This window comes from Bicyclus anynana, chromosome 4 (genome assembly GCF_947172395.1).
Source record: "Bicyclus anynana chromosome 4, ilBicAnyn1.1, whole genome shotgun sequence".
Classification (NCBI taxonomy): Eukaryota; Metazoa; Arthropoda; class Insecta; order Lepidoptera; family Nymphalidae; genus Bicyclus; species Bicyclus anynana.
Window position 1 is genome coordinate 219,593 of NC_069086.1, and position 26,019 is coordinate 245,611.

The 26,019-nt window shown below is 41.5% G+C and overlaps 1 protein-coding gene across 3 annotated transcripts in view; it reads left to right on the forward strand.

Annotated features, from left to right (window-relative positions):
* Positions 1 to 26,019, forward strand: part of LOC112048938 (GATA-binding factor A) — a 64,583-nt gene that overhangs the window by 28,646 nt on the left and 9,918 nt on the right. Inside the window, exons 2-4 of one of the 3 annotated variants that reach the window (XM_052891508.1) lie at positions 17,095 to 17,814; positions 20,252 to 20,392; positions 25,657 to 25,826. In XM_052891508.1, coding sequence (XP_052747468.1) covers positions 17,172 to 17,814; positions 20,252 to 20,392; positions 25,657 to 25,826 — 954 coding nt within the window. In that variant the 5' untranslated portion in view covers positions 17,095 to 17,171. Of the gene's footprint in view, positions 1 to 17,094; positions 17,815 to 18,821; positions 18,982 to 20,251; positions 20,393 to 25,656; positions 25,827 to 25,867; positions 25,960 to 26,019 lie in introns of those variants that run through there. The other 2 variants (XM_052891509.1, XM_052891510.1) reach the window with 2 other exon arrangements.

The following is a 26,019-nucleotide window of genomic DNA, read 5'->3' on the forward strand; positions in this document are numbered from 1 at the left end:
ATCTAGTATAATATAACATACCCAATAGACCATACTCAGACCAATTGAAAATCAGGCACAATACCGTCTCTCGATCACGTAGTGCCCGGGTGCAATCATCACCTTAGCGCCCCCTAGTATCTATAGAACCCGCGCGGCGAGTGGCGCTTGGGCCCCCCTGAGATCGCGGCAACCGGGTGTAACGTACCCCATGCACTACAGGTAAAGACTCTAGCTTACGTAGCGCCCGGGTGCAATCATCACCGTAGCGCCCCCTAGTACCTATAGAACCCGCGCGGCGAGTGGCGCTTGGGCGCCCCTGATATCGCGGCATCCGGGTGTAACGCACCCCATGCACTACAGGTAAAGACTCTAGCTCACGTAGCGCCCGGGTGCAATCATCACCGTAGCGCCCTCTATTACCTGTATATACCCGGGTTAAAATCAACGCACTCCCTGCACCATAGGTAAAGAAAGACGCCTCTATTAGAAGTAAATTCGCGCACGTCGCGTTCATCTCTTCGCTTTGAATATAGACGACCGAAACGAAATAAATTTCTTTTCGATCTTGTCTTTACCATTTCGGCGCCCCCTAGGATTTGGCGCCTGGAGCGACCGCTCCGTTCGCCGTATGGACGGTCCGGCCCTGGCGTCCGGTGCCGATTGACGACATAAACATGGCTCACAGGAGGTGTGATCTTTGTCACCGTAAAATAATTTCAAACATCGAATATGAGTAATGAGTATAACTGCCTCGTCGGTCCAGCGCTTACTACTGAGGTCTCGTATTCGAGACCTCGGGCGGGCTATGAGTTTTGAGAACTTTGTCAAGAATTTTCATTATCAGCCCGGAGTTGTGAGTAAGGTGCTTAGGAGAACTGAGAACCTATACCTAACACTTTCTATTATATTTTCAATTAGCTTCATTACAAGTTCGTCCAATTAACACCGGACATATTGAATGTATCGGAAACTGTAACGTCTATATTATGTCTGCCAGTCTGCGATTTCAAAATAACTTCTTTAAATAAAAAAACCATCTTTTCTCAAGTGCTTATTATTATTTACACAATAATTTGCTTTAAAAAATGTTTGTCTGATTGTTTCTGGGCTAATCTCTGGTTAGCTAGTCTCTGGACGGTTGTACCTACCAATTTTAATAGGACTTTTACTTGAAGATAGAAGAATTTAGGCTACTATCTATTTCAGAAAATTCATGGTTTCCGCGGGATAACTGCAAACTAAATTAAATGCGTAAGAAGTCGCAGACATCGGTTAGTACGTCCTGAACTCCTGAAGACATTCGTGTAACAAATGCCAGTGTCGTAGAGTCGGTAGGCTGTAGGTACCGAGCGACGTAAGCCATAGTAGAGATCGCCAGTTGGTCCAGCGGTCAGTCTGGCTCCGGGTCACGAGGGTCTTGATTCGAGTCCTGGGTCGGGCTAAGATATATTAAGCATTCATTTCGTACAAAACTCGCTCCCAGTCATTATCTGACAGTGATCGTTACAATAATCCAAAGTTCGCCATTATTAGAGCAGCGTGATGGTTCTAAGCTTCATATCCCCTCTCCTGTAAGAAGGAGGCTCAGCCCTCTGAGATAGCAGACACGATATCGATATACACAATCACACGCGGCGCGTGCGTGTCGGCACTACACGCTGTAAGTCTGTAGACAGGCGGGCACATGTCTCCGCACAAGGATTTGCATTACTCGCCCCGCCCGCCGCCGCCCGCTCTAATATAAAAGCTAAATTTATTTGATACAGAAAGACTTACCCATAAAGTTATTATTACTCGTATAAAAATTTATTATTATCTGCACATAATGTTTCGATGGCATCACAGATAGTACACAGATACTCCGCAGCTCGGATGGACCGATTAGGTTGCGCATAGCTCGTTCCATCGCCCGCTGTGTGAGTCTGACCCTTCTTATGTAGCCCATAGTTAGCGACACGCAGTTCGACGACTTTTGTCCTCAGAGTAAAAACTTGTACGCCTTTTAAAGTACCGTTTTATGTTTTCACTGATTCTTAAAGTTGTAATAAAGGTAATCAAGAGACGTCTGTGCGACGCAATTAAATTAATCTCTTCTCGAGTGTACTCAATCATCCGCCACTAATTTGTCTCAATTTTTATTAATTACAATAAAACGCTCGCGGTCGTAAACCGGCGGCAATACGACTGTACAGACACCGCAGGTCGTAACCGCAGCCCGACTGCCGCTGTGCCGTGTGCCGTGTGCCGTGTGCCGTGTGCCGCTGCGGCGCCCATCTACGTACACAGGCTAATTAACCAGCTTTAATTACTATACATACTATGGGGGTTATTCATTCGTACCATTTTGTATGGGGCGTTTTTCAGGGATCCGTGGCAGCGTCGCAAATCTGACCCTTTAAATCCCTGTAGCTCCGAAAGTAATCATCGCTGATAACCTATTACTTTTGCTTTTAGCATACTCCTAATTTACATACAATTTAAAACTCTGTCATCATCCCTATTGTTTCATCTTTCACTTTGATAGCTTTCACAGTGGAATCTAAAATGGAGTTTTAAATACTTATTTTAACAAAATTAGCTGTAAACGTAACACGGGAAGCACGCGGTTGCTCACGTTGGACTCTATACAAATATACAGTCAACGGAATAAAATGCTTTGTAATTTGATGTAAAATGAAGAGGATTTTAGAGTTTTACATAGCTGGGGGTGAGCGAGGCTAGTCCCCTCTCGAGCTAAGAATTTCTTTAGGCATAAAATTTGAAAGCATTTAGAAATAGCACGCTGAAATGGCAATAGGTCTGTCAGTGATTCTTCAAGTAGAAACTGTATTTTATTTAGAGGAATAGAACGCCATCCAACTGTGGAGCGAAGTCTTCTGAAAGGCAGTTGGCATCGATTGAACGCTACAGGCGAGGATTTCTTCTAAGAATTTATCCTCAAAATCCTCACGGAAGTTTGTGGTGTTACCGCCGCACCTCGAAGACTCTCGGTGTCGGTCTCAGATCACTGTCATTAACAACTAAAAATGATCGTAAGTGCTACATAAGAGCAGCGTGGTGGGTTTAAGCTCCATAATATCCCCTCTCCTATAACATTTTAGTTTGTTTCGCGTGTCATTAAACACTCCAATGAATCGTGTCGTTTGCGACATTGTAAACACATGAGACATCAAAAATCACATCTGAAACAATTCTAAATTCGCACTTATCAAGTGTCATAAAGTATGTGTGATATCTAATGTCCAAAAAAAAGAAATTCAACCATCATACTTGGGTAAAACTGGTCTACGGAAACAAGTAAATCAAAATCAAAAGCCAGCTTCCTGACATCTCAAACACACCGACCGGGCCGGGACCGGCCTGTGTCCGGCCTGTGCCCGGCCCGGTCGCGGCGCGTTTGAATCACGCATTCACAAAAGGGCCGAATATGATACGCGCGATATGAACGTCCGACGTGTCAAGTGGTCCCTGTCGCTGCACGCCGCTCACAGATAATCTCGTCAGTCGTCACACTCGTCGCTGTATCTGTGACGAGTATGAAAAATGTATAATTAACAGATATCGGTAGGCCTGCTGAACATGAATGACGAGATAAACTAGGCAAATATGCCTCAGAGACCGAGATATGATGTTAATAAAAACATTACTTATCTTCATTTCTTAATATAATTCATATCTACCACGTGCACTTTATACTTTTTAATAAGTAGGTACTGTGTGTGTGTGTGTGTATTGTAGTTTTATAGAAAAGTTAGCTAACTACGAGTGTAGTTACATTTCTACTTACTCGCATAATAAATCGTAATAGGTTGTATTTAAGCTTAGTTTGCTAAGTTGAAGGTAAGGTAAATAAATAAATAATTAAAAAAAAACAGTTTACCTACATCGTGGAACAATATTAATTAAGTAACTAGATATAATATAATTATGTGTAAACAAATATTTTTTACATGCTAAAATGATATGATGAATAGGTAGGAGTTATATTTAGTTTATTAACAAAAAAAATACGCTGGTAGAATTGAAGTTAATAGGTAGGTAACTATATTGTTTTTCAAATAACTTTGTCTTATTTAATTTGCCAAAGTTAAATACGAATAAAGAGACATTTTTAGTCTAAAGATTCTCAAAAACTCAGCATAAATATTCCCGACGACTAACAGTCAGCTTCTGCCTCTCGCCAAGCTATCCGTCAATAACAAACCGACTATTTACAAGCACCTATAAAATATTATAGCGTCATTCACTACAGTGAACACGCTACAATAGTTATTTACATAACTAAACAAAACATTTTTGTTACTTAAAACGCGTGGTATACCGCTGTAATAATATAAAAGGATAAGTTTTTCATTAACCTAAAACGTGGAACGTAACGCTGAGACGTCGCGTGCCCCCTCGCCGTCAGAAACGCCGCGTAGCGCCATTAATTGTGGGAGGGCGGGGCGGCGCGGGGCGGGGCGCAGGCTGTGCCGCTGCGTGCCACTCCCGCCCGGGCGTGCCGCTGCCTGTGCCGGCACGGCCGCGGTAAGTAATGGAGGCTACGCCGCTACAGGCCGGCAGGTGTACGCGCTATCTGATGGAACATTAAAACTGTGTTTCTGTGCTGAACACCACTCCGACACATTTTTTCCCGTCCAGGCCCACTCGTTTACTTCGTGTGCCTAACTAACACTAAATTATGTTTCCCGAGCGCTGGTACATTCATAGTAATTTATTTGTTATTATCAAACGTTGTAGTGTTTATAACGGCACACGAACGCTTTACGCTGTAGGTGCTATAGACTCCTTTAATCAAGTTAATTGAATAATTATTATTCACTGCGTTCACATATTGTTACCACATGATTTTAAATACTGTCTTTCTTTATTTATTTTGCATAATCCGGCTCTGAGATTGTATGCTTTTTTATTTTATAAGGTTGGTTTGTTTTGTTTATCTACCTATATTATAAAAATCAATGCCTCTTTTCATTGTAATTTTATAACTCAAAAAGGGCTCACCTATTCAAACCAAACGTTTAGAGTTCGTTCGGACTATTTATTAGATGGTATATGTGAAGTTTGCACAAAATAGGTCGAGCTGTTCTTCATTTATCACATTTTGTAACAATTGAATTCAGGTGTAGAGGTAGAGTAGGTTGGGAGGGTTAGGGTAGGATAGGGTATAATAAGGTAGGGGTAGGGTAGTGTAGGGTAGGGATAGGAAAAAGTGCACATAACTCAAAGCGAAGCTTAAACGGGTCCGCTAGTAGGTAAAATATAAAATACAACAACCTAAACGAACGTTTATATTTTAGTTATGTGTTTATATCACCTTTCAGATTATTATTGCTGAATGAACCCTTAGACGGACAGCCGGCTCGTCGGCCACGCACCGAATAAAATGTTGCCTTCAATTGTAACTACCTACGAGAATTTTATAAAATGTAAGCTGATACGACACTTTACGACGTCTCGCCGTCAGACACTGTACACTTTACGACGCTCCGTCATTTGCATAATAACAATTTTATTAATTTTCTGTTATCGCCAAACTTGCTTTATCTCGTCCAGTAGATATTATATTAGTTAATTATGAATGTAATCAGTCTGCGGTTGCTCCACAAGTGCCTGTCTAACTCACAGCCGGCCGCGGCCGATCAAAGAGACGATCTGTTCGGTGTTCGTTTGGGTTACGAGTAAGTAGATACTTACCTACCGTGAGAAGAGTCCCAGAGTGTTCATAATGAATATATTAGTGACGTAATTAGAAGACTTATGTTCTACATGTAATAAGGTAGATACTCTGTATACCTATAAAAATTGCCACAATTCAATCTAAAAGTTCCCGTTTATTTACCCCTTAACTTTTTAGATCAAATAATACAGAAACTTTTCTACTCAATCCGACTCGTGATTCGAACCTAACCTTTGCATCATTACAATACCTTTTTCTGGATTCTACAGTGTGTTACAGGGCCTGTAGCCTTGACACGTCGATTCTCGTTCTACAAACTCTAACGCTTCGAAAACTAAAACATGTATTAACAACTCATATTCGGCTCACTGTTGAGTGAGTCTCTTCTCAGAAAAACTTTCTGAATGCATATGACTACAGGAGCAGGTAGGTGGAACGATAAAAACCTACGTTTTCCTACAGAAGGTTTCCCCATACGAGCAAGTAAGTCTTGACGCTGTATAGTAACGTCTCTACTCGCTCATGACAATCGATACTCATAACACAATAATCGATACTCATAACACAATAATCGATACTCATAACACAATAATCGATACTCATAACACAATAATCGATACTCATAACACAATAATCGATACTCATAACACAATAATCGATACTCATAACACAATAATCAAGTACGTATTAGATATTAGGTAAATAAGATAATAAGGTAGGTAGGTATGCCTGAGCGCAGATTTCTGTAATTTACTTATCTTTATCTTATTAACAAAATCCAACCGCTAATTCATTCATTTGCAATTAATTAAACTGTACGGCGAAGTTATATAAATAATGTTTATCTACAATCTAGATAGGTAGAGTAAACAAACAGACACATTTATAGACTTTTATTTATTTTATTACATATGCAATAGATAAACATTTGCTAAAATCATTCGTACGTAGATATAATATGTTCTACTTATTCATAGAGCGGTGGCTCATTCATGCCCAATGCCTAATGATGCGTATAACTAGATGAATTACCTATTAATGTTAATTAATGTTATTTTGCAGAACCTTATTTTCCTATCGACACGTTAACTTGTTAACGGACAACAGATATTTTTTAATGTTAATTGCGTTCCACAATCAGGCCATCGGTTTAATAAGCGGTAGGTATTATACCTAAAAGTTTTCAACCATTACTTAGTAGTTGTTTATCGTGCCCGCGTTATCTTTTATTGTTTTATTATCGCTATCGCAGTAGTACACGGCTGGAGGCGGGCTCCCAGTAATTAGCGCGTCGCTCATGCGTCTCCAGTAATACACTGAGCGAAGTGCTGCCCGGGAGCTAATCTAATTGTAATAAAGCTAACGAGCTGGTTTACGAGGCGGCAAGTGGTCGCCGCCGGTGCCGCGCAGCCGAACTCTGCAGGCGAAACGCGTAGACGAAGACACGGAAATGAAGCCAGTTAGATGTGTCATTCGAATGCTAAATGTATTTCACATGGTATACAAGAAGATGCTGCTAATGTGTTGCAATAGCTTCTCTGGAGTAAACTATCACAGCCCATAAACTTTATCATTTTTTAGGATGGACTTCTTTTGATAAATGATTTTGCATAATAGGCAGATAACAACGTTTAAAATCAAAGTACTGTCTGTCTAATAGTGACACTAATTTAATGTTATCCGTTATGTTATTCAGTGGTCAGATATTCTTATCGGTTTATTTAATTTGATAATAGATTCTCCATTGAAAATCGGCTTCCACACATCTTATAAACCGACTTCTGAAAAGGAGAAGGTTCTATGTAGATTTGCTTTCTTCACTCTTTGTAGATTTGCGCGTTTTATTTACAAGACGGAGGTCCTGGGTTCGATCCCCGGCTGGCCCGATTGAGGTTTTGTTAATTGGTACAGGTCTGGCTTGTGGGGGGCTTCGGCCGTGGCTAGTTACCACCCTACCGACAAAGACGTACCGCCAAGCGATTTAGCGTTCCGGTACGATGTCATGTAGAAACCGAAAGGAATGTGGATTTTCATCCTCCTCCTAACAAGTTAGCCCGCTTCCATCTTAGATTGCATCATTACTTACCACCAGGTGAGATTGTAGTCAAGGGCTAATTTGTAATGAATAAAAAAAAATTGCTGCTGCTGCAGAATATACTTATTTAATGTTCGTTCATCGATATATTATAATCATAATGGAATGATTTTTATTTTTTTTTTGTTGGAAAGATAGATTGTCCTTTATTCATCATGCCAGGTTCTGATGATGAGATCGAGGGAACTCGTCAAATTTTATAGGCACGCACACTAGAAGTAATTTAGGTATTTTATATCTATTTATTTGGTCATTTGTTGTGTTATTATTGCCGTCTGTCTGTTTGCTCGTAGTCCGCGGCGTGTGTACAAGTTTATGACGCTCATGCGGTCACCGGCGAGTTGGTTTACGACATGAGCACGACTTCAAGCTTTTAGTTTTATGACGAGCTGTGGACATTGTTCTACGCCGCACTTCACCGCGACAATCTGTTCGCTGTACTTGAATCATCGCACAACACAATTGTGAATAACACAACTTTATCATTACATTCAATCACATACCTATTTATTTCAAAGTAATTATAAGCACTAAAGTAGGGTAATTCCAGGATAGATGCCCCAGTGGGATAGATGACTTGATTTTTATTTCACTATGTTAGGAACACTGTGAGAGTTAAATTTTACTGTAAGTAACGAGTCCTCCCCCTGCAAACCTTAGTGTCGGGAGGAATTTCGACCGGAGTGCATGCGCTTCGTCTGTGTGAGTAAAAATGTTCCGCGGTGAGACGACAAAAGGCGCCAAAATAAGATTCGTAAGTACTTTCAACAGTGTATTTTTTCTCTCGCTTATAATGTCTATTTTTTTTCTATTTGTCTGCATGCATTGAAGATTAGCCTATGTAAACTGATAGATTTTATAGTAATTGAAACTCAACTTTTGTTTTTATTGATAAGGGCATCTATCCCCTACAAAAAGTATAGTTGCCCCGTTTTTTATTAGAATAGATGCCCCTAAGGGCAACTATCCCCAACTGTTTATTATAAGTATTGTGTTGTTGCAGGAGAGCAAAATGCCTTGTAAATATAAAAGGAAACAGGGTGTTGTCCCTCGTACTGTAACCTAGACCGAAGACAGTATGCTAGCAGCGTTTGAAGAGATGAAAAAGGGAGAGAAAGGCGTAAATCAGATTTCTAGAATATAAGGAATACCATCTAAAATATTAAGACGAAGATTTGCTATTAACAGCAATTCTTATTTTCAAAGTTACTGTATGTGTACTGTTGTTTTAAATTTGAATTACTTTTACTTTGTATTGTATTGCATCATATCATTGTAGTTACTGTCTGGCATAATTATTACTGAAAAAAATTATATATATCCAGCATTTATTTTTATTTGTTTTATGAAAACATGCTGTAATAACAAAAAACGACTCGTGGCTCTTACATTCAAATTAGGAGAAGCTGGATTTCCGCTGGACCGAACAGCAATACGTCAGTTAGCATACCAGTTTGCTAAAAAGCTACAGCTAAAGCATAACTTTGACAAAGATGGCCAAGAAATGAAAACGAAAGTTATATAAAACACCTTAACGACTGATTATAATAATATAGTTGTTTGATTTCAGAACAAGCCAATAACAATGTTCAAACTAAGTCGCCAATCCCCACTAAGGGCACCTATCCTCAGAAGTTTTTTCATGATAAGTCTTCTATCCGCCACAGTAGGCGTCTATCCCATTTTTTAGAGGTCCAAAAAATTACAATTTACACAAAATCTACACAGTCTATATCAGAACGATTCAGATAATATAGAACATTAAGAAATATATTTAATATCTCCCAAAGAACGCAATGCTCTAAGATTATAAAATTCGGAGTTATTTAGCATTTTCGAAAAGTGGGGCATCTATCCTGGACTTACCCTAGGCTTCAACATACCTACAAACTTCTATGTGATAAAATGACTTTTTCTTTGTTTGGTTAGTATTTTTCGAGATTCTGGTTAGTTTTCGGAATATCTTCGGAATAATATCGTTTTCTATGATCCTATCTTTATGGTCTAAAAGGTACATATTTACATATTATGAGGATTAAATAAAACTGTAGCAACTTGCAGTTTAGGATTACATATACCTACCTACTTAAAAACACGAACAAAGAAACCTATTAGGTAATGATATATAAAAACTGAAGGCATTTCTTAGTTAGGTAAGTATTTTTTATATATCTGAGTGTATATATATGTATTCTGTGACCTAAGTACAAATTGACATTGCTAAAACTTATTATCAATATGCCAGTTCATTGTAAATAAGGCATTTAAACATATCTACGTATAGGTACGGTAAATCCAAAAATTGTTCGTACTAAAATACTTAATACTAAAGCACATAACCTTCGCCAGCGCCGCGCACGTGATCGCAGGCCTATTACATTATTCTACATACCTACCTATTTGTTTTTTATTTGCTTGCACCATCTTTACAGGGTTATTTATTACAAAATTGTTACTTCAAATTATAGACGTAATAATTATAATAAGTATATCACAATTTTAAATTAAATCTTTCGTTATGTTTTAATTATGACATTATTTTTAAAGTAATTTCTGCTTGTAAGTAACAGCTCAACACAAGTTAAATTCATCAAAAGTTATGTATTCAATATCGATACCTACATCGAGTTGTGTTGTGTGCATTTTAAGAAAATAAATATCACGGTGAAGGAAAACATCGTGAAGAAACCTGCATACCAGATATTATCTTAATTCTCTCATTCTGAGAGGAGACTCGAACTCAGCAGTGAGCCGAATATGGGTTGATGACGACGACCTACACCTTCTCTTTTTCTGGTACAGTCATTCTATTTCTGGAAGACTGTTTGACTTTGGATGTAGTAGTGACTGCTAAAACACGTCTGTGTCTGTTTATCTGTTTATAGTTTCAAGGAACGTCGGCATAGCAGAAACGCATTGTTAAATTATTTGGAGCAATACAGGAGAAGCATGTGACATTGGACCAATTTAGCTAATAACCTTTGCTTTGAGAATGGGAATTATAATCATATTTCCACTTTGCTATTCCTGCAGCTCCACTCACAATCGCGCCTGTTCAACGCCTGTCTGTACACCTTAGTATTACAACCAAAGTCAAACCGTCTTACAAAAATATAATATATGCTATATCTATTCAGTTTAGCATGACCTCAATGCATGCAGTAAAATTGCGGGAGACAGCTAGCGCGAAATGCCGTTGTGCGTCGCGCCCGCTAGCCGCGATTTGGATTTATGCGATGCATTAGAGGCTGCGCCGGGCCGCCGCCGGGTCGACCCGAGGCCCGACGTCTTGCAATTTATGCGCCGAAAATGACGCCCGTACATTATGCGCCCCCTCGCCCCTCGCCCCCGGCCCCCTGAGTCGTAAATCCGCAGCAGCGGGCTGCAGCACACCGCGCTATAACTCACAGCTTCGTTTACGTTTTTATTACCGCGGCGCACTTATAGGTAGGTGCATGCGACCTAATGAGACGTTAAGGTATCTTATGTTGTTTATGTTACTTTTATAAGTTGCGGAGATATATACATATAGCTATACGCTCAAATTTAGCATCGATTAGCGAATCTGACAGGCAGTTTACGACAGAAATGTTCTGTTAAAAAAATTAACGGTGAATGTCGGAATATTTTGTGTATCTCAGTGTTCCTTCGCCGTCTATCTTCTTTCAATTATCCGAGAATTTGCACTGGAATCTGATAAGTACTGTCAACCGAGATCTTATCCACCGTCATTTATATCGGAACAATCACGACGGCTGGCCAATTTTAAATCTGATAGTGGATTAAGATTTCAAACATTTCAGTTTCCAATTTCAGGTTTTATTAAGTTTCGACTAAAACTGGAGGAATGTTATATAAGTTTGACGTAAGTATCTGTTCGTTCATCTATTTGTGTTTCTGTCTTTAACGTAGATTTAAATGAATTTGCTATCGTATACCTACCATCAGCCATCCGATAGCATCTGAGGAGCGATGTAGTACCACCGCTAGACGCCGGCGCGGGTCTGCGAACAGCTATATCGGGCCGCGTTTGATCGTGACGAGAAGCAGCGCTGACCTAGGGCAAGCGGCGGCGGCGCTTTTAGCGCACTCGAGAGCGTCTGGCGCCGCACTCAGCGCAGGGCTGCCGCGGCATGTACTGAGCAACTTTACATACATTCCTCTACGAACAATCAGCGCTGTTTCTGTTTTTGTTGCTCTCAGCGCGTACATGACAGTGTTAAAGTAGGATCACTCACCCATGACCCTGATCCAAGACTTGCTCTTGGCTGGGTTTGTTTGTGCAATGACAAGTGCGTTTGTCCGAGGTAGGCAAGTGGCGTTGCAGTTTTCGACGGTAGCACTAGGAAGTAGACACATTGGAGAAACGGGACGGTCGAAACTAACTATATTAGATACTCATCCGAGGTAGATGTGTCACAAATGCTTGGCGCTAACTGCGCAGCCAGCGTCGGCAGCCCTGCGGCGCGAGCGATGGGTATCCGGCGTATCGCTCGCGATAATCAATCAATGTTCCGCACTCACTCCGCCGCCCGCCCCCACCCCCGCCCCCGCCCCGCCGCGGACCGAATTACCGTTTATCTGTCCATTACGCGGCAGGCGGCATCTACTCGCAGATACGTGAGTACACGTTGGTACATGCACCGATGGCGGACCTTTGAAATGTTGCTCCGAAGCAGAATGTCAGGAAGACCGAGTAGGTACTCCTGGTGACCTATTGGATGACAGACTCGAGTCTAGTCTGGATAGTGAAACTTTAAGTTAATGTGGCCGCTCCTCGTAACGGTTCAAGCGGTTCCCATACAAAAAGCCAGGCTCACATGCGACGGCGAGCCTGCGCGGAGCGCCTTGCGCCGTCGGCGTAAGATCTCATTTCAATCGTCGGCGCGGCTGAAGTGGCCGGCGCACGTGGTGTCAAGTGGTCGTCGCAGGTGCACTCACTTGATCCACAGTTTTTGTCCGTCGTAACTTTTACTAATGTAACGCGCTCAGAACAGTTACTTTTTATGGTAACTCATATGCAACGAATGGAAGACCTCTTTGAGCCCGCGGACCTACACATTCAAGTTTTTAATTATAACTATTATTTATTTCGTCAACCCACAGCGGAGAGGCGTGATGAATCTGATCTCCAACGTAGTTTGAATACCTTACTGTTTTATTCGTACCTATGTATAAAAGTAGAGTTCATATATCTACCTATACCTTGTAAGGTTTAATTAGTTTACTTATTTGTATTGTGAAGTAAATTCATACCCATACTACCGATGGAGCAATCATCTGATCGAATCAACGTCTCGAGCCAGATGCGTTGCCGACAGGAATCTGTCGATCCTGATAACAGCGTGGGAGTTAATAGTATATCGCTATCTGATCTGATAAGCGCGGTTATGGCGCTAATGGCGCGTCAGCACCTAATGACGGCGCTAGACGCGTGCGCCAGCTGCGGGACGAGCGTGATTAGATATGGCGCGCTGAAATATGGCACCGACACCGCGCGGGACCCCATGGGGGCGCCCGCACCGCGCACCACGGCGACTTCCATGGCGCAGTGGTCGCTGTTGACGGCCTTATGGAACTCGGGTTCAATGTCTGGACAGAAAATATTCTTCTTTTTTTTTTAGAAAAAATATGGCAGATTCTTTCAAATATGATATAATTACCTAGTCGTAAAGATCATGTTTTAGCAATTATTGCGACTATTAATCAAACAGGCGGATACTGTTTCTGAGTCTTTAATGATCACTCCAACGATTTAACTTTTATAACCTAAACCGACACTCGAACCCCATCATCCGAAGTCACAAATGTTAACCACTGGACAAGTGAGGCAATGTAGAAGAATTTACGACTGTCTAGCGTGCAATCCTCGAGGCAGTCTCGCCTAGTCCGGTTTCTTTTAAGCTTTATTTAATGATAGGACTGCATTACGCTGAGCGACGTATGCTCACTTTAACGGCGGTTTAACGAGCGATCATCATTAAGCGCTTATGTGAACGAACGAACGAACGCTGCCCGACGCTGTCTTACAGCAGAGAGCGATGTCAGCGACTTTTTAAACTCGTGCAAAATTTACTAAGTTTTTGTTGGTTATCAAAGAGATCTTAGGTTTATCTCCTCTTTAACCGACTTCCACAAGGTGATCGTTCGTTTGTATGTATGATTTTTTTGAACATATTGAAATCTGAAACGGCACCCATCGCTCATGGTTATGTCAAATAAGCACTCTCATCAATTATGAAGGGCGTAAAGTTACTGATTTGTTACAATGGTGTGATGAGTAGACATTACAGTCGCCGGAGATATTTCAGTGTCGGTAAATCTCCGGCGGAATGCCGTAACGTCGCCTGTACATTCCTCTCGGCGGTGTCTCATTAGTTTCAGCACTTCATCAAACGAAGGAGTGATGAACCTACAATTATAATGAAAGCATTTTCTGGTCACGCTTATTATGTAATTTCTAGAATCAACTTCCTCATTTTCTTGTGATTTTTTCATAGAAGTAGGTAGGTAGATGTGTAGAGTGGATAATCTATGTCTCCAGAATGTAAATGTAGTCTAAAGAATATTTAGCACCAATGCCTGTATTATTTTGAAAGGTTTCCTTATACATATAGTTATTTAACCTTTAATTGTTTATTAAACTATAACAAGTTTAAGTTTAAGTTAATTAATTATGTTAAGTCACAATTACAAAGGCTGCCTTACGGAGCGACATAATCCAAAATGGATCCAGATCCTAAAAATAAAGATTATAAAAAAATATCTTTAAATCGGCCGTACCGCCGGCGCCTATCAGATGTAATTTGTAGCACAACACATTCCTATCTTTTTGTGCCCAATAACTGTGTCACTTAAAAAGTGTACCCCTACGCAGCGCACTGTGCACGCCGCGTCACACATCTGGCCCGTTTTTGCGCACATAAATCCTCTCGCCAGCTAATAGCAACAAATCCCCGTCCCCACGTGTACGCGCAGGGTACCGCGTACACTGAACACGGCCGACTGTCGGCCGTCTGTCACGGCTGCTCTGCACTACTCGCGACTATTATTAACTCATTTTTAGTTTATGAACTCGCTAAAGATAAGGATTAAACCTACCTCCGTATTGAAGACGATAAAAAAGCCTTTCTGAACATTGAAATGCAATGTAGGTATGCTAGTTACCTACCTACTTCGGAAGATACTAACTGGCTAAGAAGTTTACAATAATTCTCTCGGGGAGATCCACTGAAACTCTACAGCTAAGATACTTACCTATACATACTGTAGACTGAACATACTTCTTGTGTCATCCTGTGTCTTCTACACTACACTACACTAATACATAGGGACCTACCTACGAGTAGGTACAAGAGAAATGTATTGCTTTGTTTTTTTAAACATCGTTGAAGTTCATGTTTGTCAGTAACGTTTTTAGAAGGAATAACATATATTCGTACCTACGAGTAACGGGAGATCATTAGATGGAAATTCATGAATTTTTCAGCATAAGTAACTTGTGAATATTGGACTACTGCGAGTGACTTCCGTGTTCCCCGTATTGATGCGACGCTCATTGCCGTCCCATCAACAGTTTAGCTACATTTGTAGGACATGCATAAATTGTAATAAACTTAATAATATTTGTTTCATAAAATTAAAGTAACTCATTTTATTATCTATTTAGGTTTGTTGTAACAATGAAAATAGAAGGTTTAGATAGTAATATTGCACACAATAACGTACATATCAGCGAACTGTTGGTACATCATAGTATATTATTAAGTATAAATTAACTTGAAATGTGCAATCACCACTTGTCGAAACGATACGGTTTGTGTGCGATATTAGGTAACTGAGTCACTGTGGCAAGACGCTCGGCCGCGCCAACGTTGCATTGCGCTCGCTGGAATGATCACACGCATTTATTGCACGGTGACAAGAGTCAAAATCGTGCAAAAGTTCGTATAAGAAGCGCACGAGGCGCGCACGGCCGCGCGTGATCTATCTCTGCGCCATACATGCGCCGCACGCAACTATCGGCGCGATACGGCGCCGGACGCCATCGCTGTATCTGCTATTTTGTTCCAATTTCTAAGAACCTTTGAGTCGTGGATAATGGGTTAGTATTCATATCACCTGATGCTTCAGGTTCATGTGAATTGTTCATGATTTATATTATACTCATCAGTCATAGTTATCATTTTAACGGTCCAATACAACGCTAGGCCTTCTTCCTTATATTCCTAAAAACCAGATGGACATGGAGCTTCTTGGAGGAGAGAACCAACACGTTTTCCCAAGGAGGCTAGGCGGACTTAATGTTAAATTCTTAGAGGAAAACTCCTTTCTTCAGATGTTATTTTTCCCTGAAATTTCTTAGAAGAAACAAAAGCTCAGTGTTACGCATTTCGACTCCTAAGCCTAACCTAACCCAAGATCTCAGGATGACAGATCCACACGAAACATGCCACGAATCCTCGTGGGTTATCCACTAGACTAACGAAGTATTCGGTATATTCGGTAAAAAATATTAATATAAAACAAAAAACCTGACTGAATTTAGACATAACTTTATACAGATATTGTGATACCTACTTGTTTTTCTCTTTTCAGTTCATTAAGCAGTCGGGTTTTAATAATACCCATATTATTAGGCTAAGCATATTAAGCATCAGTTCCGCCTTGAATTGATGCATCGGCATGGCTTGTAGGTGGTATAAACTGTATGAAGTAAGCCCAACAACATGTAAACAGATGAGGAGTTCCTTTAACTGGTTGTCTTCATCAACGGACCCCTAATACCAGTCACCTAGTTGTAAAGTTCTCATCGATACGAATTAATCAAGCCTAAACACAAGGTAACTGCTGTAAAGCGTTGAGGAGTTCCCTTCTCTGTGTTTCAACTTCATCATCAGATTGAATCTAGACCTTCATTACACTGCAGTACTTTAACATACTTACTAAAATATTAACAAACGCATAGTCACATTTTGGTAGTTTCCTTTGATTTTTCCAGGACCCTCTCATCAGATCCTGACATCATCATCATTATCAAACAAAAAAGAATGATTGAAATCAGTCCTGCCGTCTCCGAGTAATCGCGTAACATAAGTACATAGGTACAATATAAAAAACATGGACGAATTGAGAACCTCCTCTTTTTTAAATCCGTAAAAAATTAGAAAAAAAAATGATTCTACATACCTACTCGAAATTCATTACTAGTGGGTTAAAGTTCTATACTTTGTCTGCGTTCTCATTTTAGATAAGTCTAACAAAGTCCACGATCATCACGATTGTATGCAATTGTGCATGTGCAAGGAAACGAAATAAAATGATATTTTGTCCGCAGAACTGCAACATGAGCGCGTGAGCAGCAGAGAGGCGGCAGTGACAGCGAGGTGACAGAGAGGCGACAGCGGCGGCAGCATGTTCGGCGGCGGCAGCGGCGGCGCGTACGGCGGCGAGTGCGGCGAGGGGTACGGGCTGGGCTACGTGGCGGGCGGCGGGCGCCTGCAGCAGTACGCGCACTTCGCGCCGCACCAGAGCTGGCACCACCACGCCGCGCACCACGACACCTACGGTACGTGCTCTGTGTACACGTGGCGGCGGCGGCGCGTACGGCGGCGAGTGCGGCGAGGGGTACGGGCTGGGCTACGTGGCGGGCGGCGGGCGCCTGCAGCAGTACGCGCACTTCGCGCCGCACCAGAGCTGGCACCACCACGCCGCGCACCACGACACCTACGGTACGTGCTCTGTGTACACGTGGCGGCGGCGGCGCGTACGGCGGCGAGTGCGGCGAGGGGTACGGGCTGGGCTACGTGGCGGGCGGCGGGCGCCTGCAGCAGTACGCGCACTTCGCGCCGCACCAGAGCTGGCACCACCACGCCGCGCACCACGACACCTACGGTACGTGCTCTGTGTACACGTGGCGGCGGCGGCGCGTACGGCGGCGAGTGCGGCGAGGGGTACGGGCTGGGCTACGTGGCGGGCGGCGGGCGCCTGCAGCAGTACGCGCACTTCGCGCCGCACCAGAGCTGGCACCACCACGCCGCGCACCACGACACCTACGGTACGTAGTGCGGCGAGGGGTACGGATAGGATTTTGACAGCAAGACAGTGTCGTAAATGTCCTTCGACTTTTAGAAGACTTTGGACCATAATAATAAAAAGTAAAATAAGTAAGTAAATTTGGATCATTTCAAGGATAAGCGCATAAGGCGTTCCCACAGACGCAGACGCCGCAGCTCAACACAACGAGCCAGGGAATCAATGGCGTCGTCAATAAGCGTTATTTCCCAGAACGATATGATTTCCCCGCCTTTGATTGTCTTGTTTTCGACACTTCAGTTTTGAAGTCAACAGAACTTACGTTGATCGCCGACTACCGCAGCAGCCGCTTAGATTCCCTTGAAATTAAAAAATATGGTAGATAAATGTCATCCGCAACACATGTATCAGATTCTGGCAAATAAATAATGATTTGATTTGAACGCAATAAACATCTGTGTATTAGAAAATGCAAACGACATCAACTACACAAAACGATCGCTATATATTTTGAGCTTATCCTCACTTGTTCGGTGCGTCGCTATCGCTTGCGGCTCCTGCAGCAATGTGCGGTGGTCTGACGCACAAGGATAAACAATAGATATGTGCGTCGTACATACATCAAGCGGCAGCGATTTTAGGAGAAAAATAAAATTAATAAAAACGAATGACTCGTTTTTATCAGATCAGATTAGAAAACTCAAAAACACTTTTCTTCTTATCTAGTATTTTTACGTATTTCAATACTATGGGAACATGCTAAAAAGTAAATAAACGTTAAAAAGAAGTGAAATTTGTTTTTCTTTAACTGAGAGATAGTACTCGCTAACTTAGAAGCTTCTAATTTATGCCACCACTCATCACTTCAAAGGCAAAGTTTTCAAATGTCTATCACTATCTCTAACGCTACATACTCATGACCGTAATCGTAGCATCCAGCTCGAAGCATGTGACTTGTGACAACTACACAACAATAGAGCTTAGTGAATCAGCACTGATAAGCGGCGAGGAGACGCGCGTTGGCCGCGCCGACCGTGCGCCAGTCCGCGATCTGACCTCTGACCGCGGAGACGTGTCCGCGAGCGCGTCTGACCTCCCGCGAGATAGCTGACCTCTCTGTGCCTCCGGCGCCTCGACATGGACTGCGGCATTCCTCAGGCGTGGCTGCAGAACATTGCGCTGCTAGCAGGTGCGTTCGCGGCGTACTTGTGAGCTGCTGTCACGGCAGCGTTACATCTTTGTGACGCGATGTTATTAAATTCATATCACACCACCAATGTTGATATGATAAAAGCAAATATATCTAATTCTAATTAGTTAAAATTATTAAAAATGTCGGTAGAGTAAAATGCAACTTGTTTGAAAATAACAATTAGTTAGTATATTTTGTAAGTTGTGGTTCTACCAACGACATCTGCTTTGCGTTTGAAGTGATAACTTCTAATGGGAGGGAAATTGTTTGGTAACGTAACGCGTTACGGTGCCACTCTGCCTGGCGTCCGTTTCTCTCACGCATACAGCAGTTTAAGTTACCTATCACTTATGTCGAGCGTCCCGAGAGCCGCACTCGTATCTTTTTTATACTAAATGCACTTTTAACAGATTAGAAGAAAGAGGTCATGTTTTCGCTAGCAATTAGGTGTACTTACATGCATTGATACTGACAATAGAGATTTTTGGCGATGTGATATTAGATAAATAGGTATCTAACCTACTATCTATACATAAGTAGTTTGAGTTTGTGTAATTAAAACTTATAGGAATATTATAGGTAATTCGACTGATAATTAAAACTATATACCTTCCTATCTATTTATAACATTTTTATGGTCAAGTGATTCGGAGATGTCTGTGTAAATGAAATCATAAAATTTCAGACCAAGTTATATTTAGGTACCTAAAATACTTCAATGAGATTTAGTGATTAGGACAAAGATAACATCATTATTATAGGTAGGTATAGTTAACAACGTATCAATAGTTTTACCTCACATGAATACCACGGTATTGTGAAGCATCGGGCATTAGATATTTTTGATAGAGATGTCTCCGGAACGTAATCCGATCTGATAATTGCGGTAATATAGCATTGAGCTTTGTGTCTACGATTAAGGTAATCGTAAGTGCCACTGATGTTTACAATAGCTACCTTCTAGAAGTTTGTACTTTAGGCAAAGGCTATATAGCTTCCTACTTAGTAGGCAAAGATCACAACCTGGCAGGTTGTGATCTTTGCCATGCAGCACGGCACTTGCGAGTTATAAAAATATCCTTACAGAATAGCGTAGCAGGCGTGTGTCTGTGAATGTCACTATTATCAAATACCGACCTGGCTAGTGACTACTTATTTCTCAGTCGGGCAAAAGTATCTGCCGGTGACTACTTTTTTCATTCATTAGCAGCTATTCGGTGTTGTACTCGTAATTAGCAAAGTTAACAGCAACGTGTGTGTGTTGCAGGCAGCAGCGGCGTGGGCAGCGTGGGCGCCGTGGGCGGCGTGGGCGGTGTGGGCGGCGTGGGCGGCGGGCTGTACGGCCAGAACATGGTCATGGGCTCGTGGTGCGCGCCCTACGACGCGCTGCAGCGCCCGCCGGCGTACGGTAACGTGATGCATTTTAATTAATCATATCACTTGCTTTTATCAGTACAATAACGATGTCGTTTTATGTACAAATTAATCCAATTACTTAAGTGCTCAATAAAAAAATGATTACTCTGGTTGTAGTGCATATTCACAGTATACGTTTCTCTATTAATTTGTCATCTCTCACAATAATAACAATTTGTTCAAACAAGATGTAGTACGATGTACTCACCTAGCTGCTCTGATATTTAGTCAGTCAAAACGTTTCGAGTTAACATTTCCTCGATTTAAAACGGGCAAAACGCTGACGGACAGAATGACGTGCAGCTTGCGCCGAAACAACAACAGTCGAATGAGGCCTTCATTGAACTGTTGCGGCGACGCACGACGCGATAACGCACGGGGACACAACTGTCGCTCGAAAACGGTCACTGTACCTACTTTATATGGTTAGGATTTTCCTACTGAACATTGCAGATCTTCGTTAGAAACTTTCAATAACACAATACCCGCCACACCGCGGGTAAACTGATTGTATAAATAGATAAGAGGATAATGAACCAAAAATTCGGGATGAAAAACATGATGTAGTTTTATCGAGCCTATAATTAATATCAAACAAATCCAATACCTGATCTAATACGATAGGTAATCAACCATAATCAACAAAAATTAATTAAGTAAATAAATATAAATGCATTACACCTACGTGTAATTACTTAACAATATAGAAACCATTGTTGCGAAAGTGTTTGTAACGTCCATTTAAAGTAGGACCTACCTATGTAAGAAGGCATCTATTTGAATGATTTGATTATGTTGATTTTGGATTTACTGTAATTACGATAAAATAATTAATGTCACAAAAACATGAATAAGTACCTAGGTATAGTTTAATCAAGTTTTACACCAAAATCTGCTTTACCTATGGTGAGACTCATACCCTCATCTAGGGAATGTCTGGGCGCGGTCACGCGGTGTACGAGGACTTCGCCCCTCGCTCTGTGTGCCCGGGCTACCTCGCGACCTCACAGACGGGAGGAAAACAATAAACAATAACAAGTAGAGCACGGCCGCCTGTATCTACAGGGTGCGTCATATTTTTCTATAATCGGAACAAACATGATGCCAATACTCGCTAGCCTGACGTCAGGCTAACCGCGAGCGATAGCTGATTCACTGATTCGCTTCGAACAACAGTTAATATTAACTACAATCACCAGTAGGCAGTACGTGGGTGCTCACAGATCCTCTACGAGGAAACCGCTAAATATATAAGCTTTGAAGATAGGTATAACCCGTCAAAAGGGAATTTCCCACAGCTTCCCATATGGCAACAACAACTTATTTGTTTCATAAATTGAAGAACCTTAACATACTTGCTTATAGCAAATAATTGTCTTACAGCACATGTGTACCTATCTACACTAGGTACCTTGATAAGTTTAAAGTTAAAAGTTGCTATGGTCACCACATAGAACTTTGAAAATGTTGTAGAAAACACTACTAACACTAGGTATACCCACAGAACAAAGTAAACTCTAAAGCTAACGATGACAGGTACCTACTACCAAAATATCTGATCCGCACAATCGTAGTGAATACCTAAATAGAAACTTATTAGATTATTTCTATGCAAGTCTATCGCCTTCTACCTACCTAGTTTGCAGTTTGTAGACGTCCGCTAAGATTTTGCTGCAACGCCGAATTTTAAAGAGGTATGTAAAGGCGGACGGAGCCGCGGGAGTCCGCTAGTTAGGTATATAAGAGCACGTCTAATTCGTTAACTTAGTATATATTTAATATTTTATACAATAGGTTCTTCTTAATTGATTAAATTAAAATACACTGCGACATAACCATGATAACTAATCTTTTAAAAGTCGTTATCGAATTATTAAGGAAAAATGTTAAACACAACTTCCCCAAATGTTAAGGTAGGTACTTATCAACGGTCAATTTGCAAATAAACAAAATTTAATCTTGAAGTAGGTATTAAGTTTAATACCCTGTAATACAGCTTTATTGGATGATGACTTTTGTTGATATTCGTCGTAAGGAGCTCGACTTGCATACGACTTGATCATTGCACCAGACTAACAGACAGACAGCGATAATATTTTAACGTTGATTGTCTCTTTCATCATTCATCGCTACACGTCCCCCGGCCCGCGCGGACCATCGAGAGTTTTACGAACGAATTTGCCAAGCTATAACTTATTTAATTAGAAACAACTTCAAAACAATTAGAGTAGTTAGTGTCTATTACCTAGAGTAGTCTAGAGTAGGAACCTATCTAATCTTTGCAGCAAGAAATATTAACCATACTTGCAAGCATTTCTGCCGCCAAGCAACACCCCAGTGTTTTGATATGAAGAGAACGGTGACCCTTGGTGATAGACCCTTGGAGTTATCATCAGTGTGAGGGACTCGAGGTGACGTTAGGTATGTAGGAGGCGCTGGGCACCAGCTCGCTGTATCCAGCGATGAGTCGCTCGGCGCTCGGCCGATAACGTATCTGCCACCAATGACTCGGCCGTCGTTATCGGCGCCGCCGGCTATCAGTGTAATCGTGTACCTAAACTAAACTAAACTAAACCACCTACATAAAGTACAATACAAACGCCTACTGGAACATTCTGTACGGATACGTGCTCTTATCGAATTGTTAGCTGTTATATCAGACGGTAAACACGAAGCAAATAAATACATACTTAGGTACGGGTTACAAAGTACATAATACCTAAGAGATGTACCAAGATATACGTAATTTGATACCAATACTACTGGTTAGTGTTAATAATAAGCAGATACTGTATGAAACCCAATGTGACACAACGGTTTTCGGACGCGGACGCTCAGTACGTATAGTGTTTACTAAATACTATACCTACCGAAGTAGGCAGCTAGGTACAGCAGCTGTTGAATCGCGGACACTATGTATTTTGATAAAGTTTCAACTTTAGTGACATAAGATATAGATGACAACTGCAATAGGTTGAGTAGGACATCATAATATTTAGTCAAGAGAAGTCTGAGCGCCGAGGGTCGCTGGCCTCGTTTTCAAAGGTCACGCAAGAGCAGGCCGCAGGTACCTCCCGCCCTAGGTATGAAGTGGGTACCCAATCTGCAGCAAGCTTACATTGTTTATTTATAATTTTACATCTAACAAATTAGTATCTATCTAAAGGTATACGAAACACGTATTTTGTAGTTCAAATTACGTGTTTCGAAGATACCGAAGGCGACATAGACTTGTGTCAATAAACAAAAATATTTCGATTTTAATTGATCCTCATCCGAAACAACACAATCAAATGTTTTACGATAGCTAAGTAGATCAAACTCAGATAAGGCTATCAACGATAACTAATTATGGCTAACAGACATTATGAACAAGACCGGCTACAGGGAAACACGGTCGTGTAAGCAATGGGCACTCGTAGGTAGGTATCGACTGCTCATTATCTCTAACAATGTACACAATGTTTGCGACTGATTTAATTGTTAGTGGCGGTAAATCCCGACCGCACGTATCGCCCGCTATCGGCGCGCTGTTATTGACCATAACAGGATAACTGCCGACGACACTGACGACAGCTTGTGACTGTGGACCTCATTCACCAAAAAGCGGGTCAGGATTCGATTCAGGTTTCGGGCCTCGAACTTATGGTAAAATTTCAAAAATGACTATGATTAAAACATGTTAAATAAAAGAGTCCCCAGGATGAATCCTTGGGTGACTCCAGGCGATAAGTAAAAGAGTACCTAAGTAAACAGGTTAAAATAATGCCTTTCTTTCCTTCAGTTAATTACTTAATACCTTTTAAGACTGCATCATCACTAATTAACATCAAATGACCTGTGAGATAGTTGTAGTGATTGACATTTATAGTAAGTATATTCATTGCTATAAAAATAGTTAATTCATTGCTCATTATAAAATCACAATCACAATAAATTAACGTGTACCTACTATTGACGTTGCTGTCAAGTAATGGTCATAATTAAAGACGCAAACTGAGAATTAAAGCTAATTAATGGATTTGTGTTAGAGCCTGTTAGCGTCTTTAATTCAGTGACGTCATGATTTGATATCTGCGGCATACATTGTCGACTTCACACGTGTTTACGTTTCGATGCGTTCCTCTCGCCTATTTCGATGCTGTACCTGTTAGTTAGTATCAATGAATATATTACTGTTAGCATCAATAACAGTATTTCTGAAGGAGCCACTAATGGGTCAGGCTTCCCTTTATATGGAGTGGACGTATGGAGCTTACATTGACCACTGCTGCAATACGGGTTGGCCTTTAAGTGGTTACTTTACTATGTAACGATCATTACTCATCAGCTGATATTGATAATAATTAATAATAAACATAATTAATGATAAAAAATATCATCGGAGTCACTCGTTACGACACACTCGTTACGGAGGTGTAACACAATTGTAAATATTATGTATATCGTAACACAGCGGTATATTTAGTAATTTTATTTCAAAATTAAAAGGAGTAATTATAGTTAAAAAAGGTAACTAAACCATATTTAAATAGGTAGGTAGGAAAAGTCTTATTCGAACAAATTGTTATGAACATGTGAATGTACTACATACCTGTAATATGCCTAGGTAGGTACTTACTAAAAAAATATTTTGCTGTCAAGCTATTTTGTTCCTTAATTTTTCATTTCAATTTTTTATCTTAGTAAGTAGATATAATATGTATCATAATAGACAATTTTATTTTATCTGACTTCTGTAAACATCAACTTATACGGTGTGTGTATGTGTGTATATCGTATAGCGGTATAGAGTTACCGCTTGCTGTAACTCCACCATTCTAGGAAGTGATAAAGTCAACTTTGTCGACTGGCACGTCTGCGAGACGACATTATACAATGAGAGCAGAGCCAGACGCACTGTCAGCACTACTGAGATAGTATCTAATTACCTGCCTTCTTAGTACTCATTCATAACAATGTAACTACCTATATAATTATCGTTTCATTAAAGTTCGATTCCAAAAGAAACAAAATATCTTGAAATTGAGTGAAATAAAAAGTAATTCAGTATTGAGATTCGTAGGTATATCTATATCTACAGAGCCGTGATAGCCCAGTAGGTATGACCATATTGATTCGGAGGGCGTAAGTTCAAATCGGGCATGCACCACCGACTTTACCTGCGTACCTGAACGTGTGTGAAGTCTGGGCTGGGGCGGGCTATCCCCGCGGCCCGGGCAGCCAGCAGAGCGCGCAGTAACCGTGTGCTGGCAGATGGCGTGCTGGACGCGTACGAGGAGGGCCGCGAGTGCGTGAACTGCGGCGCCAACAACACGCCGCTGTGGCGCCGCGACTCCACGGGCCACTACCTGTGCAACGCGTGCGGCCTGTACCACAAGATCAACGGCGTCAACCGCCCGCTCGTGAAGCCGAGCAAGCGGCTGGTGAGTCGCAGCGCCTCTAGTAACGCTCTGTCTGCGCGCAGGTGCGGACGCCGAGCTCCTCACGCGCTTCTATAAGGACGGCTCCGTTCAGCGCTGGATGAGTGTCGAGGGCATGGCCAGGGGCATGAAGAAGGTGAGTCGGTGGCGTGTAGACTAGTGCATGCGTCCGCCCCGCTAACCCCCGCACGCTCCG